The 16,883-nt window shown below is 38.9% G+C and overlaps 1 protein-coding gene across 1 annotated transcript in view; it reads left to right on the top strand.

The window, feature by feature from the left end:
- LOC308649774 (mediator of RNA polymerase II transcription subunit 23-like) overlaps nt 1-9,320 on the top strand; it is a 30,408-nt gene extending 21,088 nt beyond the window's left edge. Inside the window, exon 6 of the mRNA XM_081295603.1 lies at nt 8,078-9,320. Within this exon, the coding sequence (XP_081151729.1) occupies nt 8,078-8,101 (24 nt within the window). The 3' untranslated portion in view covers nt 8,102-9,320. The remainder of the gene's footprint in view (nt 1-8,077) is intronic.
- Nucleotides 9,321-16,883: the final 7,563 nt, after the last annotated feature.

Raw genomic sequence — 16,883 nt, 5'->3', positions numbered from 1 at the left:
TTTGATGATGTTATTCCTGTTTTTTGTGGTAAAACCTCTGACTAATCTAAAAAAATGGGACAAAAAGCACTTTCTGTGAACTCAAAAAATATAATACTGTTATGTAGACTTCTACAAAAATATAAACTTCCACACCCATCTTCCTATTGGGTATAAAATTCAAAGAATTTCCAGGTAAAGCCAAAACAACTGTCAAAATCAGGACCAGAAGCAGAGCCAGAAGGTGTGGATGGACGAACCACCTCACCTGGGGTAGGCTGAGACTAAACCAATGTGCCTACTACCAGGGCCACTGGAAAAATAAATGCCCCCAATTGAAGGAGGAAAAATGGGCTGCTGCTACTCCTTACCAGGATAAGAGAAGCCAAGTCATTCAAGGGCAATACTAGCCCTACAAACATGTCCCCCATGAAGATCAAAGCCACAGACACCACTGTGATGCCCCTGAGAAAGATTATGTGGGCTGGTAGCTATGGAAAATTATAATGAGGATTAGTATTGACCAGCCTCAATCCCTGTGGGCCCAGGAGCCTACATTCCAAATGCTCATAGGGAGCCAAACTATGGACCTCATGGTGGACACTGGGGCCCACCATTCTATGGTGACCCAACCTGTAGTCCCACTTTTAAAAACACAGAAGGCAATGTGGGAGCCTCTGGCTACAGGATCATCACCCTTTTCTATTGCCCCGGAGTTACAATTTAGCAGGCCATGAAGTGGTCCATGAGATCTTCTACATACCAGATGGTTTTGAGACCTGCTGAGAAAGCTCTGAGCCCAGATAACTTTTGATGCAAAAGGTCAGGCAGTCCTATCATTGGGAAAACCTAAAGCAAGGATTTTAACCCTCACAATTCCCCGGGAAGTGGAGTGGTGCCTCTTTAGGCTAGTAGTACACCACAGCAGGGACCAGAGCTCCCTTTCCAGGTACCAGGAGTATGGGCAGAGGATGATCCACCTGGTCTAGCCCAAACATTCCTCCAGTGGTGGTGGAATTAAAAGCAGGAACCATACTGGTTTGCCTAAGACAATATCATATTCCTCATAAGGCACAATTTGGAATTCAAAAACATTTGGACAGACTTTTGTAATATGGAATTCTCAGCCCTTGCCAATCACCATGGAATAAACCTCTTTACCTGTCCAGAAACCAGGGACTGATGGTTACCAGCCAGCCAGTTCAAGATTTACATGCAATAAATCACCTTACATACTGTGGTCCCCAATCTATACGCTCTTCTAAGTTAGCTCCTAGCTGATGCAGCTTATTTCACATTCTGAACCTTAAAGATGCCTTCTTCTGCATTTGACTGGCACCACAAAGTCAGCCCTCTTTGCCTTCCATTGGAAAGCCTCCAACGGGAACAAAGGTCAATGGACCTAGACTAGGATACCACAAGGTTTCAAAAACTCACCAACCATCTTCAGGAAGGTGCTGGATTCTGATTTGAGAATCTTTCCTAAATAATGACGTGGATGTTGACCTCTAATGTTGTTACACATTACTCCAATATGTAGACGATCTGTTGCTGGTCAGAGCAATCCAAAAAGACTGTATGAAGGAGACATAACTGGTTCTCACTCTCCTATGTGAAACTGGCTACAAAGTCTCAAAGAAGAAAGCCCAAATCTGTCAATCACCTTTGTTTCTATCTGACTCAGAGACAACTGCAACTTGGCCCTAAAAGGAAACATACAAGACAGTCTTGCTCAATTCCAATCCCTTCCACCAGCTGCCAGATCTTGAGTGGTGAATTCTGTCAGATATGGATCACTAACTTTTCAGTTATGGCCAAACCCCTTAATGAGGCCACTAAAGGGGAAGAATGGGATCCTCTAATGTGGAGACCAATGCAAAAACAAATCAAATCAAAAGAAAACAAAACAAAACAAAAAACTCCACTGAGGATCTTAAATGAGCACTCACCAGTACACATGGACTAGGACTCCTGGATCTCACAAAGCCTTTCTCCCTGTATGTCCATGCACGGTCTGGATCAGCTGTAGGAGTCCTAATTCAAATGCTGGGGAACTGACACTGAGTTGTGGCCTACTTTCATAATAGCTGGACTTTATCATTCTGGCCACCTTGTCTATGAGCCGTTGCCGCCATGGTCCTCTGGTGTTGGAAGCTGATAAGCAGACTATGGGACAGGGACTGACACTCTAGCTTATACAGGATTTCTAGGGTTTGTTTGGTGTTATTAGTTTATCTTTGTTACCTTACATTGTTTAACCTGTGCAGGTTAATAGACAAAACTGTTAGTCTATCATTTAGTTTGGTTTCCTTTGGTAAACTATGGGGGCTCTACCCTGCTGAGGGCCATTGCCAAGTAGGAATGACGCATCGAACTTTCCTTGCCAGCGTACCCCATGTTAAATGGACTTGCCTTGGAATTCGCTGTTGCCATTGCATGTGTGTTTGAGAAAGGTGACCTTGCTCAAGGACGAGGGTGGATCCAGGATTAGGGTGTATCCTGCAGGTTTGAGGAAGTATCCCGCTCCTTGGGTTTAAGGCGTTCAGGTTTAAGACAATAGGGGTTTTAGGGAAGTTCGATGTTGAAGATTATTGCTGCTGGGAATAGGGCGTTCCTGCTGCCTGAGTTCCCATTGAGTTCTCGTGAGATTCAGAAAGTATTTGGAAAAAAGCCTTGTGGAGTAGGTGAATTGGACGGCGGCAGAACTGGGATTTCCCCAGAACGTGTGTGTAGAGGCAGGTGTGAGTTCAGGAATAAAGAATTGCTGTTTGAATCAACAAAGATGTGTGGTGGCTCGTGATCTTGTGCCCAGCCAAGACTGTGGCATTACCCCACTCCTGCTCCAATAGTGGAAATATTGTGAACCATGTGTCAAGTCAATCTATTATAAGCAAGGGTTGATTATATATATATACACACACACACACACACACACACACACACACACACACACATATAACCTGCCCACCAGAGAGATGCTACAATTGGATGACTGTTTGTCTCTGGAAAAGACCTAGGGATCCCCTTGTATGAAGATCAAGGGCCAAGGAAAAAGAGATCCATTGGAAATGAGTTGATCTAGGAGGTCAACAAATCTGGGGTAAGGAAGGCTGGCCACCCCAGAGGATTATTGCCACTATGGTCTTGCTACCTGGGTACAGGACAGCAGCTAGGGCTATAAAACTCTAGTTTATATGCTAAACTACAACTGTACTGGAAAATCATTTCTTATAAACTGTACTGGAAGTTATTATTAACCAGATTGCCACAGCCTTTGAACTCTTAGCCACACAACAGGCTCAGATGCAAGGAGGTATCTATAGAAACTACTTGGCATTACATTATTGGCTGGCTACAGAGGAAGAACCAAGACTCAGCCCAAGGCACTGTGGCTCTCTGAACCACTGAGCTGAAAGATTGAACACTGGCAAAGTGTGAGCTGTTTATCCCCATGTGCCCCTGAGTAGTTGTTTATCATTGTGCAAAAATTGGGATTAAAAAGTAATATACTCTAAGGGATCCCTCAATTTAAAAATTGTATGATTGTAACTTTAAAGAAAAATCCACTGCGAAGAAGTAAACTTCTTTTTTTCTACTGAGGGAGAAAACATTGTGAAGTATTTAAATAACTTAAAGCAGAGATTTTATCTGTGGTATTCCCAGTGCCTAGAACAGTAGTTATATCGGATGGCACTGAATACATAGTTATTGAACAAATACGTGAGGAAACCCAGGTCTCACAGACCACGTTGATAGGATTATTTGCCAAATAGATTTCCTAAGCTCTGCCAGTGGGTTTTCTTCTATTGTCTAAATATTTACCTGTGGTATTCTTGTATAGCCTAAATATTAACCTCTTGATGTTGACATTGTAAATGACTTTTCCTAATCTCTCAGGACTCTTGATAATTTTGCATGTGTTTTCATTCAAAGTTCTTAATTTTAAAATAGATAGTTGAATAATCTCTCTCTAATGCCCTGGACCTTTAGGAGTTTTAAGTTCTACTCATTTACTTCTATATTTTTTTCTATTTGCTTTAGAGTTTATCTTTCACATTTACTTCTTTAATCCATCAACATCCACCCTGATATATTGTGCAAGTTCTCCAACTCTATTTTCCTCTTTCTGGTCCATCAGTATCCTCAACACCGCTGGACAGTCTACCTCTATTGCCACTGATCTGAGTGCTGCCTCCATCACATACCAAGTTCCCTTTCATAAATGGGTCAGATGCTGAGCAGTTTTCTTCTGTGCCATTGATTTATTAATTTGTGGATGCACCAGGTCACAATGCTTTATTGTATGACCTTCTTTGTTTTATTTTCTTTACTCCTTTTTTACAATTGATTGATCTTCTATATCTCCAGTCTATATATTTAGAATAAACTGTTGAATTCCTTTCAAACAACCTGCTAGAATTTTTATTGACTTTATAGATTCACCCACAAAAATTTGCCATCTTCCAAATTTCATTGCCAGAATTTTTTCTTTGAAAGCTCCTTCCTATACCAAGTTGAGATTACCTTCCTGTCATTTGACCTATTAATCACACTTTATCCAAGTAAAACACACTATTTCTTGGCTGTCCTATATTTCTCAGGTGTCTATTGTTTAGGATGAGTATCCTCATATACCTCACCAGTTTCTTGAATTGCATAATTGCTATTCTCTTTAAGTCACCAACCTGACCACTTCTTTTAAAGCATCTTCTAGCTTCCCTGTGGGGCATTGAGAGCCCAGGGTGTACATCCAGATGTAAATGGAGTCATGTGGCTCATCCAACACAAATTTAGTAATGCCCACCTTTTCCAACAGCTGATAAAAAAATGTTGAGTAGAGAAGTTTTTAGGCAAGAATCCTGTGTTATTCTTCTGGAAGCCTCCACCCAAAGTGGCACAGCTCCATCAATTAGTTATCACTCTATGGGTTTAGCTGTTCATGAATCCCTAACTCAGCCACTCCATCTTGTTCACAAGGGTGGCATAAGGACACCTGTCAAGCATCTATAAAATTTCACTACACTTGTCTGCTACTTTTTATCATCTACCTGAATGACTACTATGAAAGGAACTGAACTGACTCTGACAGGTCCTGTTCTTGGTGACCTCATGTTGTCTCCTAATGATTACTGCTTCCTTTACTTTTGCAATCTCCATAGCTGCCATCCCAGGACTTTTGAAGGAAGAAGACCATGGGCATCTTATCTAGGGCACTCTATCAGAGCTCCACTTTTCCCACCTCAATTCTTCATTTATTTTAGGGTATTGGTGTTGGGGCTTTTTTAAAAAAAATCTTCCCTTAATAATATAGACCTATTAATATTTCTACCCCCACTCTCTTTCCTATCTGGCATTTTCCTGAGGACTAGATCACATTTTATTTGATATCAATCCAAAACTACTAGAGTGTGATTTGGTACATAGTAGGCCCCTGTGTTAGTTTCCAATGGCTCATGTAACAGTAATACAGACTGGTTGGCTTAAAACAGCAGAAAGTTATCATCTCACAGTTTGGATGCTGAAGGTCTGATACCAAGGTGCCATCAGAGTCACTCTTGCTCTGAAATCTGCAGCAGAATCCCTCTCTGCCTCTTCCTAGTTCTTGGAGGCTGGGGAGGGTGGGGAGACTGGCAATCTCTAGGGCTCTTTGGCTTTCAAATCTTAAATGATACCTGCAATGACCTCATTTCCAAATACAGCCACATTCTAAGGTACTGAATCTTAGGAATTCCAACAAACATATGTTTGGAGGGAGGGAACAATTCAACTCCTAAGACACTTCAGTTGATGCTTTTGAAATAATGAAGGATGAGCTAAGAATTTGTATGATGAGAGTGACTTTTCTCCTTCTGATGCCCCCAAACAGGCCCATTTTTCCTGTATTTTCTTCAGCCAACTAGCAGATAAAGCCCTTTTCAGACAAAGCCCAGAATTCTTACCACTCTGATAGAAAGTCAGAAAATACTCAAAATCAACAAGACTAAATAACTAGTGGGTGATTTCAAGGAAACATTTTGTTTGGTGCTTAGACTCCTGAAACCAGACAGACCTACTCCTAGAACACTGAAAGTTTATGGCAATGTTCAATCCAGATGATCCCTGAGTATGTTACCCAGCCATGATAGGGACTTCCCTGACCATCTGAGTCATCTCAGCTGAGTGAGTAGAGGGAGCAGCCAAAAAGAAGGTTCACTGTGAATGTCTGGATCATGTTGCTTCACGCCTATTTTTGTGGACTCCTTCTAATTCTTTCCCTTCTCTCTTTACTCCCCCAGACTTGAAGCAGTACCCTTGGGAGTATGGAAACTAATATTTATTAGGTTTTTGAAGACTCCCCAAAATAATGTGGCCTGAAAAAGGGGGAGTAAAAAGAAAGCCATGCACTGACGCTTTGATCTCCCAAGACAAATGTTTTCCCTGGTGCTAATTGCAGGCAGGAAGGAGGTGTCTCATCACACTACAGTGATAACCTCTCAGGATATCTGACCTTCCTTAGAGTAAATCTCTCCAGATGCAATGCACAGACCCCTGAGCCAAGAGCTCAAATTCCTCAGCACTCAAACTGACCCCTTCACTGATTGACAGAACAAACCCCAAATTCCTGGGTGCCCAAGAAAACTGATATGCTCACTAGACCACCTCTCAGGATAACCTATATAAGCCCAGTCCCTTCCTTTGTACGGTGGCTCATTTTCCAGGAAAGTGGGTCCATTCCCATAGGTGTAATCCAGTGAGTCCAGTTCCTGAATAAAGGCTGAAGCGATCTGTGAAGTTTGTGTCCAGCCTGGTCTCTTTGTTCTAGCAGAAACTATAGGAAAAGAAATGACAAAAGCAAGGTCGCTGATCTCTCTTAGCACACTGGCTCCAGGGTGTACTGCTTGGGACCTGGTGATGGAGATGAGGTGAAGAGGGAGCTCCACCCACCTTGGTGCCTGGAGGTCTTCAGGCCAGTATCACCCAGTGCCCGAAAAGACCCTGAATCACTTAGTGGGGGGTGGGGGCGGATATTTGTCTGCTTTGAAATTTTCAGCTGTAGACCACTAAAGAGCCTACAAATAGGGGAGAAGGATAAGGTATAGATCATAGGTAATAAGATCACTAGGTTCATAAACCTCTGAGAATTCCTGGAAATAAGATGGGTACTAAATGTCTTGCACTTGTGGATAAGGTTTGAAACTACTGTCTGTGACCGTCCTTGGCATCTAGATTTACTCCAAAGTAAATGTGGCCTGGGACTTAGAATTAGAGGCATATGAAATAGCTCTGTCCACTGAGGTGGAGTGGTTGATCTGAGTTATAGAGCTGATTGAGCTTAGAACTGAAAACTGAAGTCAACAGTTTTTGGGTCCCTCTGATGCCATGGTACTTCCTCATGCCACTTTCTCCAGATCTATTATGACTTCTTCATTTTTAAAAAATTAGAATTTAAAAAAATTAGCATTTAAAAATTTTAAGGGATATTAGGATCCTTCATAAATGAAACTTAATGAGTGATAAAAATTTTGAGAAAGAATCTCAGAAAATTAATGATTTTCTCTCCCCAAGCTCAGAGTCAAACTAAATTTATACTTCATTTTTCAGTGTTTTCTTTCTTTTAACTTGAAGACACATGAGCCACACACTCAGAATGAAGCTTTGTTGTTTATTTTCCATCTGTGTTTCTTTGCAAATTTCTCATCAGGTCTTTGGCCACCTTCTTTCCTCCTTTGTTTTTTCTTAACAACCTAAAGACTCCTTTTACATGAAGGCTGTAAGCCCTTTGTTGCTCATATGCTACATATTTTTTCTTTGCATTTTTGTTTTTGCTTTACAGGACTTAAAAGTATTTTTTCCTATTTTAGGGGTGATGGATATGTTTAGTACCTTGATGGAAGTAATGGTGTCATAGGTCTATGCACATGTCTAAGCTCATGGAAATGTATACATTTAACACGTGCAATTTTTGTATATTATCATTTTTCTTAATTTTGCATATCAATTATCATTTTTCCTAATTTTGATTGAGAAATAAAATAATCAAATTAAAAAATAAGTATAAAATGGAGAAAACAGAGGTGTTGACATGCACCGATGAATTATACCTTGATATCTCTTGCAGGAAAGAGGGGCCATTTTATGCTGATGAACAATGGTGCCTGCATGTAGTGAGGATTTATGCAAACAACATTCTTGGGACTGCTGTTAGACTGAAATGCTTTTTATAAATGTATTTTTTAACGTATCAGCTTGTAACATTTGATGTTTGAATGGGGCAAACCTGTAACTAAATAGGATTAAAAAAACTGAAATGATCCAGTAAAATAACATTTAGCTAAAAATAACTTAATAACTTAATAAGCTTAATTTTGCCAGGAAAAGTCAGACCTGGGAGAGTTAGTTCATCAATCCCTTTGCACTTATTTCCACTTAGAAATTGAATTTAATTTAACTGGATTTCACTTTCCATGTGAGTCCAGTCTCTCCCTTTGGTTTAGGAGGAGCAACCGTCATGCAAGGGGAGAAATCCAGAAGCAGGAAAAGCCCATCGATCCATGCTAATTTGAAGAAAAACCAACCTCAGTGAAAAGTCTGACATAAATTCATTCAAGAAAATGTTGCTTTGTGGCTTTCAAATAAATCAGTAACTAAGATGTTGACATTTTTGTAGTAACAGACATATCAAACTGGCAATGACATATAAGCATAAAGTATGCTGCTAAAGTACTGCTCATGTTAAATTATCTTAATTAGCTAAACATGCTTATAAATGTTCTATTCACACTTAGCCAGCTTCCTTTTCTACCAATCGTTCAATTGTAAGCAGCCCAGAAAATCACTCCAAATGTTAAATAGGAAATAAATATTTAAAATGTGTGTTTATTAGTTATATATTTGTTAGTGAACTACATAGTTAGTTGTACAATTCTCCAAAGTAGCTTACTTACCATTTATCTTGCTTTTAGTTATAAATACCTATCATAAACATTGTGATAAAATTTTCTATTAAAAAATTGCCATCATTACCATCTAGTTTTTACATGTTAGTTAAGGGTTTTGTTCCCTCTGTTAAAGTGAAAGTTTGTTAGAGAATTGAGAATATAAAGAAAAATCTTTTAAAGTCAGGATTTGATGCAAACCCTCACATTATGGTTTGGATGTGAGGTGTTCTCCAAAAGCTCAAGAAATGACTAGGGTATGAGTGCCTTAACCCACTCAGTGAATTAATCCCCTGACAGGATTGACTGAGTGGTCACTGAAGGCAGGTAGAGTGTGGCTGGAGGTATTGGGTCATTGGAGTATATATTTTGTATCTGATGAGTGGAGTGTCTCTCTCTCTCTCTCTCTCTCTCTCTCTCTCTCTCTCTCTCTCTCTCTCTCTCTCTCTCTCTCCTTCCAGATCATATTGTGCCATACTCTTCAGCTATGATGTTCAGCCTCACCTTGAGCCCTGAGGAATGCAGCAGGCTCTCTATGGACTAAGACCTCTGAAACTATGAGTCCCCCAAATAAACTTTTCTTCCTCTAAAGTTATTCTTGTCTCATCTTTTGGCCATAGCAGCAAAAAAAAAAAAAAAAAAAAAAAAAAAAAAAAAAAAATTGACTAAAAACACTTAGCTCATCTGAAGCTCCCAATTAAGGGATGTCAGTGAAATGCACAAATTAACATGAAGCAATTTAATTTGTAAACTATAGCTTCAGCAGCCCTGTGTATTAGCAGTGTTGCAGAGGCCCATGTTCTGCTGGGGAGGCGAGGGGAAGACTAATGGATACCTAAAATAATCTATACCATGCAGAGTTGTTTTAGAAAACACTTGAAAAGATCATTCTTAAATAGCATGATCTATTGTGTTATCCACCTTTCCATTTTCATCTCTAGAACAAAAGCAAATTTTAAAAGCCTGGAGAAACATAATTATGCAGAGGAGAAGGGAATAATATTTTGAGGAAGTAACTCTACTTTTTTCTTTTCCTTGTACTCACTCAGTTGAGAATCTGAGGGAGATGGACAGGCAGAGAGCTAGACAAGGTCGCAAAACTCCCTACTGTTCACTTCCTATAGTCCTGGAGTAGAGAGAGGACTATAGGAAAGATAGGAGGAATGGCAAGTAAGCAGTTGAAATGAGGATTTGAGCCTAGACAAAGTGTTTTGGGCAGAAGCGTGAAAGAAAAAGGATTTCTACCGGGATAAACCTATCCCCTGAGACCCGGAGGCACAAGGACAGGGCTATGGTCCCCTGAAGCAAGGGACTTGAAGCAACATGACAAAGGGACAAAAGTGGTAAGATCTTTGCTTCTTGGGCAACCTGTTCTTCTCTTTCCCCCTCCCTATTCCATCTTGCAAACCCCTGGAAGGTGGGAGATATGGCAGGAGGATGAGCTTCAGAGAGAGATGGGAAACAGAAAAATGTCTGCCCCGGTCTTAGTTTGGCAACAGCTGTGAACCACTGAGCCAACAGGAACTTTTACACTGATTCACAACAACCTGTGACATGGGACACCATTCTCAATGAAACCTGGCCCTGGACAAGGTGGTGACCCAACTCAGGACAGGGGCAGTGGAGGGAAACTGCCAATGAATGAGGGTGCTCCTTGCTAGGTGGGTTAAGGGCTATGAGAGAATTTAATGGGGGTTTTAGGAAATAAAGGAAATTGTATTTTTGAAAGCTTGATAATAGTAAACTGTAATTGTGACACTGACTTTTAAAATAAAAACATTTAATGAATCACTTTTATTTCTAAAAAATGGAATCAGAACTAACCAAAAAAATCTAAAAATATAGTACTATTATTTTCCTGGAGATTTCTGTTAAAATTTGAACACGTATCAGTCAACTTCTGAAGCTCTGAGTTTATCCCAAATTCAAAGGTGTAGTTAAGGGCAGGGGAGGGGGAAGCTCTTTCAAGACAAACCAAGGAGACAATGGATGATCTCAAAAAACTGAAGGATGCTAATGCCCTGCAGAAGCACCCTTTAAGAGTCTCTGGTAGAACTAGTCTATAGCCTTGGGTTATTTGTTGTTGTTGTTGTTTTATTTTGTTTTGAGACAGGGTCTCACTGTTGGTTAGAACCTTGCTAAATTGCTGAGGCCGGCCTTGAACTTCTGATCCTCCTGCCTCAGCCTCCCAAGTTGCTGTGATTATAGGCATGCACCACCATACCCAGCTCAGCCTTGGGGTTTTATAGAGGATTCTGTCATGGCTTTTATAAATATTCAAGAGAATCCAAAGACAACATTTTTGACATGCAATTTGAGTCTAAAAGAAAATAAAAATAAAATACCTGTAATAATCTCTGTCATTTTAGAGTTAGCAGATGGAATTTTCTGATTAAATTGGGTGATCTCTATTGGTTTGAGCAATTAGCAGACTCATTTATTTCTTGAGTATGTCTGCTTATTTTAGTATTTCTTAAACTATCTCACCATCTATATGAATATAAAAGCTAATTTTGATTATATTTCTTATGTATCCTCATTTCAGAAGTAAACTCTCTAAGATTCTCAAATTTAAAAGAGAATTTTTTTTCCAATCCTTATCATAGCACCTTGATCTATCTTGACATCTAACTAGCATACATAGTGTTCCCAGCATCAAGAAGGAAATTTGTCTCTCTTGCCAATGTGATATAAAAAAGCAACTTTTTAGAAAATATTTTAAGACATGAGCTATGTAATAAAATTTAATCTCACATGGAAACTGCAGCTCTCAATTGTGGGACAATTTTTAAAAATTTTTCTTCAGTATTTATTAATAGAAACTATTTTACAAAATCACAGAAGTCCTGATTAAAAGAAGAAGAAACCTTCGATAGCACCTCACTGCTTTGAGCAGCCTTGGCAGGCCACGCAGGAGGTTCTGGACTCCAGCAGGTCTCAACTTGCAGAGCTACTAATGCCGGGGACACTTGCTGAATCAGCTAATATAGGTTGTTCTAGAGATGACATTGCAATGCTTCTGTATAAAGAGACAGTTTTTTCATTCATTTTGTCCTAATGAAACCATTTGATTGGCACTCAAAATAAAAGAACTGAAAGGTGTATCATTCAGGGTGCTCCAAAGAAACAGAATTAATAGGAGATATATAGATATAAAGAAAGAGATTTGTTATGAATGATTGGATTAAGAGATCATAGAGACTCAGAAGACCCAAGATCTACTACCTGTAAGCTGGAATCCAGAAAGGCTGGTAGTATAGGGTATAGTTCCAGTTCAAGTTAAAAGATGTAAGAACAAAGGGAGCAAATAATTTAAGGCCCAGGCCAAGTGTGAAAGTCTGATGACAGGGAGCACTTAAGTCCAAGAGTGGGAAAAGATTGATGTCCAGCTCCATTTGGGGAGAAAATTTGCCTTCCCTCTACCTCTTTTGTGCTATTCACGTCCACAATGCACTAGATGATGCCCACACACACTAAGAGTGATCTTTATTTGGTCTACTGATTCAAACGCTAATCTCTTCCTGAAGCACCCTTACAGACACACCAGAAATAATGTCTTATCAGCCACATGGACACCCCTTCTACCAGACAAGTTGACACTTAACATTAACTACTACAATGGGTAAAGAATCTTAGGAGGAAATTACTAAAGTTTTAATCAGAACCTTCAGTCTACACAAAGTTCTGATGGTCATTTTAAAAACTTTAACAATTATACTAATAATCGGGCATTTGCTTGGTGTTTTTATAGTATAAAATACACTTTTAAGTTATCTATATAATTTGATCTTCAATCATATATTTCCTTTTTTCTAAGTGGAAATAAGTGCAAAGGGATTGATGAACTAACTCTCCCAGGTCTGACTTTAACTGGCAAAATTAAGTTTAAGCAGAGTTATTACTAGCCAAATGTCATTTTACTGGATCATTTCAATTTTTTTTATCCTGTTTAGTTACAGGTCTACCTCATTCAAACATCAAATGTTAAAAGCTGATACGTTAAAAAATACATTTATAAGAAGCAATTCAGTCTAACAGCAGTCCCAAGATTGTTGTCTGCGCAAATCATCACTACATGCAGGCACCATTGTTCACCAGCATAAAATGGTTCCTGGATGGACTGGTTTAAAGAATATTAACCCTATCATTTATCTGATGTTAAGGTATTTGGCTGCAACCTCCTTTAACTATTGATGCTTCATATTTACATCAGACAGATGAATAATCAAAGATGAAGCAATCCATCCCTTCCATTCTTTAGGAAGATTTTATTCAGGATTCATGCAAAACTCTAAGAAAGTGACATCCTTGGATTCTATTTTGAGCCATTATAGACTGATCTTCCTTTCTTTTAAAATTTTAATTAATTAATTAATAATTAATTAATTTAGTATCATGAAATCAAACTATTTGAATGGGCACAACAAGAAATAGCTTTATGCAATCTGTATCTGAGTTCAGAGTGTCCAGTGACATATTATTGAGGTCTTGTTTATTGTATCATTGTTACTAGCATGACTCACTGAGTAATTTCATAAGGAAGTGAGAAACTTTGCTTGGACTGATAAACTCTTGTTTTGAACAACAGATACAATGTAACTGACTGTTTTCTTTGGGGCTGTTTCCCAGGAAATTCCAAGTCAATTTAAATTTTTACCAATAGCCAATTATGTCAGACAGTATTTTTTGAGTGTTTGTGGGCATGACTGTGTGTGTGTGTCTGTGAATGTGTGTGTGTGTACGTACACTTCACTTTAATTTTCATCTGGCCCAGATTTTAGTTTTTGACTATTTTATGTGTTACCCAAAAACACCCTTAAATTCTTCATAGTTTCAAAAGATGGGAAAAAGCAAACAATAATAGTAAATTTAAAATGTATCAAAAATACTTTACTTTGAAATGCCATAAGCTGACTTACTTAGTAGTATCTGTTGAAAAAGAGGCCCTAAAATATCTGTGATGGTGGAAAAAAAGGGGATTTAGGGAAGAGTATAAAAAGCTTCAAGAGTATAAAAAACAACTACTGTTAAAAGATAAGTGGTTTCCCAAGTGGATGGGCTTAGTCACTGCTCTTTTCTGGGATTTGGGTGGAATCCATTGCTTACCATTTCCACTGTGGTCTAGCTTCTTAGCGTGGTACTTCCAGAGTTTCAAATTTTTTACCAAGAAGGCAGTTGGAAGCAAGTTATGAGCAGGATTTACTATGTGATGCTCCGTGGGCTTCACCACCAAACTCTACCACAGGTGAACAGCAGGGACACTTGCGCTTTGAGAAGTTTCTGTTTCTTTTGTTTTCAGACCATTATACATAAGTTTGAAATCTGATGCCTTCTTTCCTATCAACTAAAAAAAAAAAAAAAAAGTCACACTCTCACTAAGTCACCTGTGGTTTTGGCATTAGTTGGATTCATATTGCTTTTATAAGCATATCAAAGCTAATTTTTCTACAGAAGGCTTAGAGAAAAAGTATGGTTAAAATACTTATGTACCAACTGCCTGTAAACATACTTGCAGGATAATTAAACACAAAGGAATCAAGATTACAAGGGGAAAGGAGAGTGGTCAAGTGGCGGCCTCTCTGCTCATTACAACCTAAAAAATCATTTTGTACTCATTCATTCAATAAATATTGTGGCTCAGTGATGGACTGTATTTAACCAAAGACCTTAAATGCAGATGAGACTGAGCAGTGTTTATTCAAGGAACTAAATAAACCTTAATGGCCCTGGAAGCATTCCCCTTGCGATGAGCCACAGGAGGCCTTTGTAAGTCATCTTGAGTTGGAAGTTAAATGGTACAGAAACCCACCAACGTATTATATAAAACTGCCTGTTTTAGTCCTAGTTTTGAAAGATAACTTCATTTTAAATAATTGTCATCTCCTATACATCCTTTTGCTACAGAAAGTGTGGCCCACAGATCAATAACATTGGCAGGAATGGGACATAGTTCATAGCAGCATTGTGCATGGTGTCACATGGTCAACCAACCCAAATGTTCATCAACTGATGAAAGGATAAATAAAATATGGTATATCTGTATATTTTAATATATTCTTTGGTAATAAAAAAATGAAGTACTGATATATGCTATAATGTGGTTGAATCTTGACAATATTATGCTAAATGATAGAAGTTGGTCATTAAAAAAAAACACATGATATATAATTCTGTTCATATGAAATGCCCAGAATAGACAAATCTACAGAGACAGAAAGTAGATTAGTCATTGTTTAGGATGGAAAGGGGGAAATGTGGAATGATGCCTTATAGGTATGAGTTTTCTTTTAAAAGAAATGAGCAAAAATTAGAAATTAGAATGTTGTGATCACTACATAGTCCTGTGTATAATAAACTCAAAAAGACTGAATTATTCACATAAGAATGAGGAATTGTAGATATATAAATTACATATCAATGAATCTGTTTTAAAATCTGCAAAAAATAATAATAATTTATTGGGAACACACTTGGTACCAGGTACTTCTATTCCATTTTCAGCATGAAAACAATGAACTTATAAGAACCAATATCTTATGAGACCAAAATTCCAAGGAACATATAAGACATACTTTTACACCCAAATTTGAACATGTCTAATGATTTGAGGGATATTGTAGTCAATTCTTAGCTATTCATTGGATGATTTGTCAAGTTCCTCATAACTTAAAAACCAACTGCCAAGATAAATGCAATATCAAATGACAGTTATCTTACCAGCTGAAGACAGAGGCAGCTCTCAAAGAAACCAGAAACAGGGAGAAGAGAATTTTGCAACTAGTTTCTCAAACACTTTAAAAGTTCAATTGCAAGAGCTTTTGCAATTCTGCCAAATAAATCTTTGCCTATGGAGATCCACCCATGCCAGCCTCTGCAGGGCCCAGGCGCATAGCAGGATGGGTCCACACCTTTCCAGTGGGGCAGACACTCTCTAGAGCATAGCCTCTGGTGCAGGACCTCCCCTTCTGACCAGTGCACTGCCAGGAGAGCTGAGATGCAGCCCAGATGGCTCACAACAGCCCACAGGGGATCCAGGATTTCAGTAGGACCAGTTCACCCCTCCCCTGGCAGGGCAGACACTGCCAGAGCCTAGCCTTTGGCACAGGACCACCCCTTCCTACCAGCAGACTACCAGGGGAGGTCAAGCCCAGTGGCCCAGCCACCCATTCCAACACACGCAGGTCCCAGATCCAGGATGTAGTAGTATCCATTGAGGGACTCCAGCAGGGTCTGGAAGCCCAACATCAAGGTGAGGTACAGACAATCTGCACAGGCACTACAGGAATATAGGGAAGAAACTGTAATATCTCAGATCCACACTGCAAGAAAGGAAGACACATAGACAACATGAAAAGACAAGGGAGGAAAGTGCCCCAAACAAACACTATAATAACAGAACCTATGGACAGCGAAGCTGATGAAATGCCAGAGAAGGAGTTCAGAAAGTTCATAGTTAAAATGATCCTTCAGTTAAAGAATGACATAAATGAGCAAATACAAGGAAAATTGATCACTCCAACAAAAAATGAGATAAGAGAAAAAATACAGGTAGCAAAAGATTACTTCAAGAGAGAGATAGAGACCCTGAAAAAAAAAGTCAGGAATCCTTGAAATGAAGGATACAATAAATCAAATAAAAAACTCAATAGAAAGCATAACCAACAGACTAGATCACTTGGAGGAAAGAACATCAGATATTAAAAGACAAAGTATACAATCTGGAAAATAAAGTTGATCACACAGTGAAGAAAGTTAGATACCATGAACAGAACATCCAGGAATTATGGGAGAGCATCAAAAGACCGACTCTAAGAGTTATTGAGATAGAGGAAGGCACAGAGTTTCAAACCAAAAGAATGCACAATCTCTTCAATGGGGTAATATCGGAAAATTTCCCCAAGCATGAAGAACAAATTGGAAAACCAAATACAAGAGGCTTACAGGTGAATTCAGCAAAGTAGCAGGATATAAAATCAACACCAATAAATT

This window comes from Spermophilus citellus, assembly GCF_964194105.1.
Source record: "Spermophilus citellus genome assembly, chromosome: 5".
Classification (NCBI taxonomy): Eukaryota; Metazoa; Chordata; class Mammalia; order Rodentia; family Sciuridae; genus Spermophilus; species Spermophilus citellus.
This window is presented reverse-complemented; position numbering and strand designations above follow the sequence as displayed.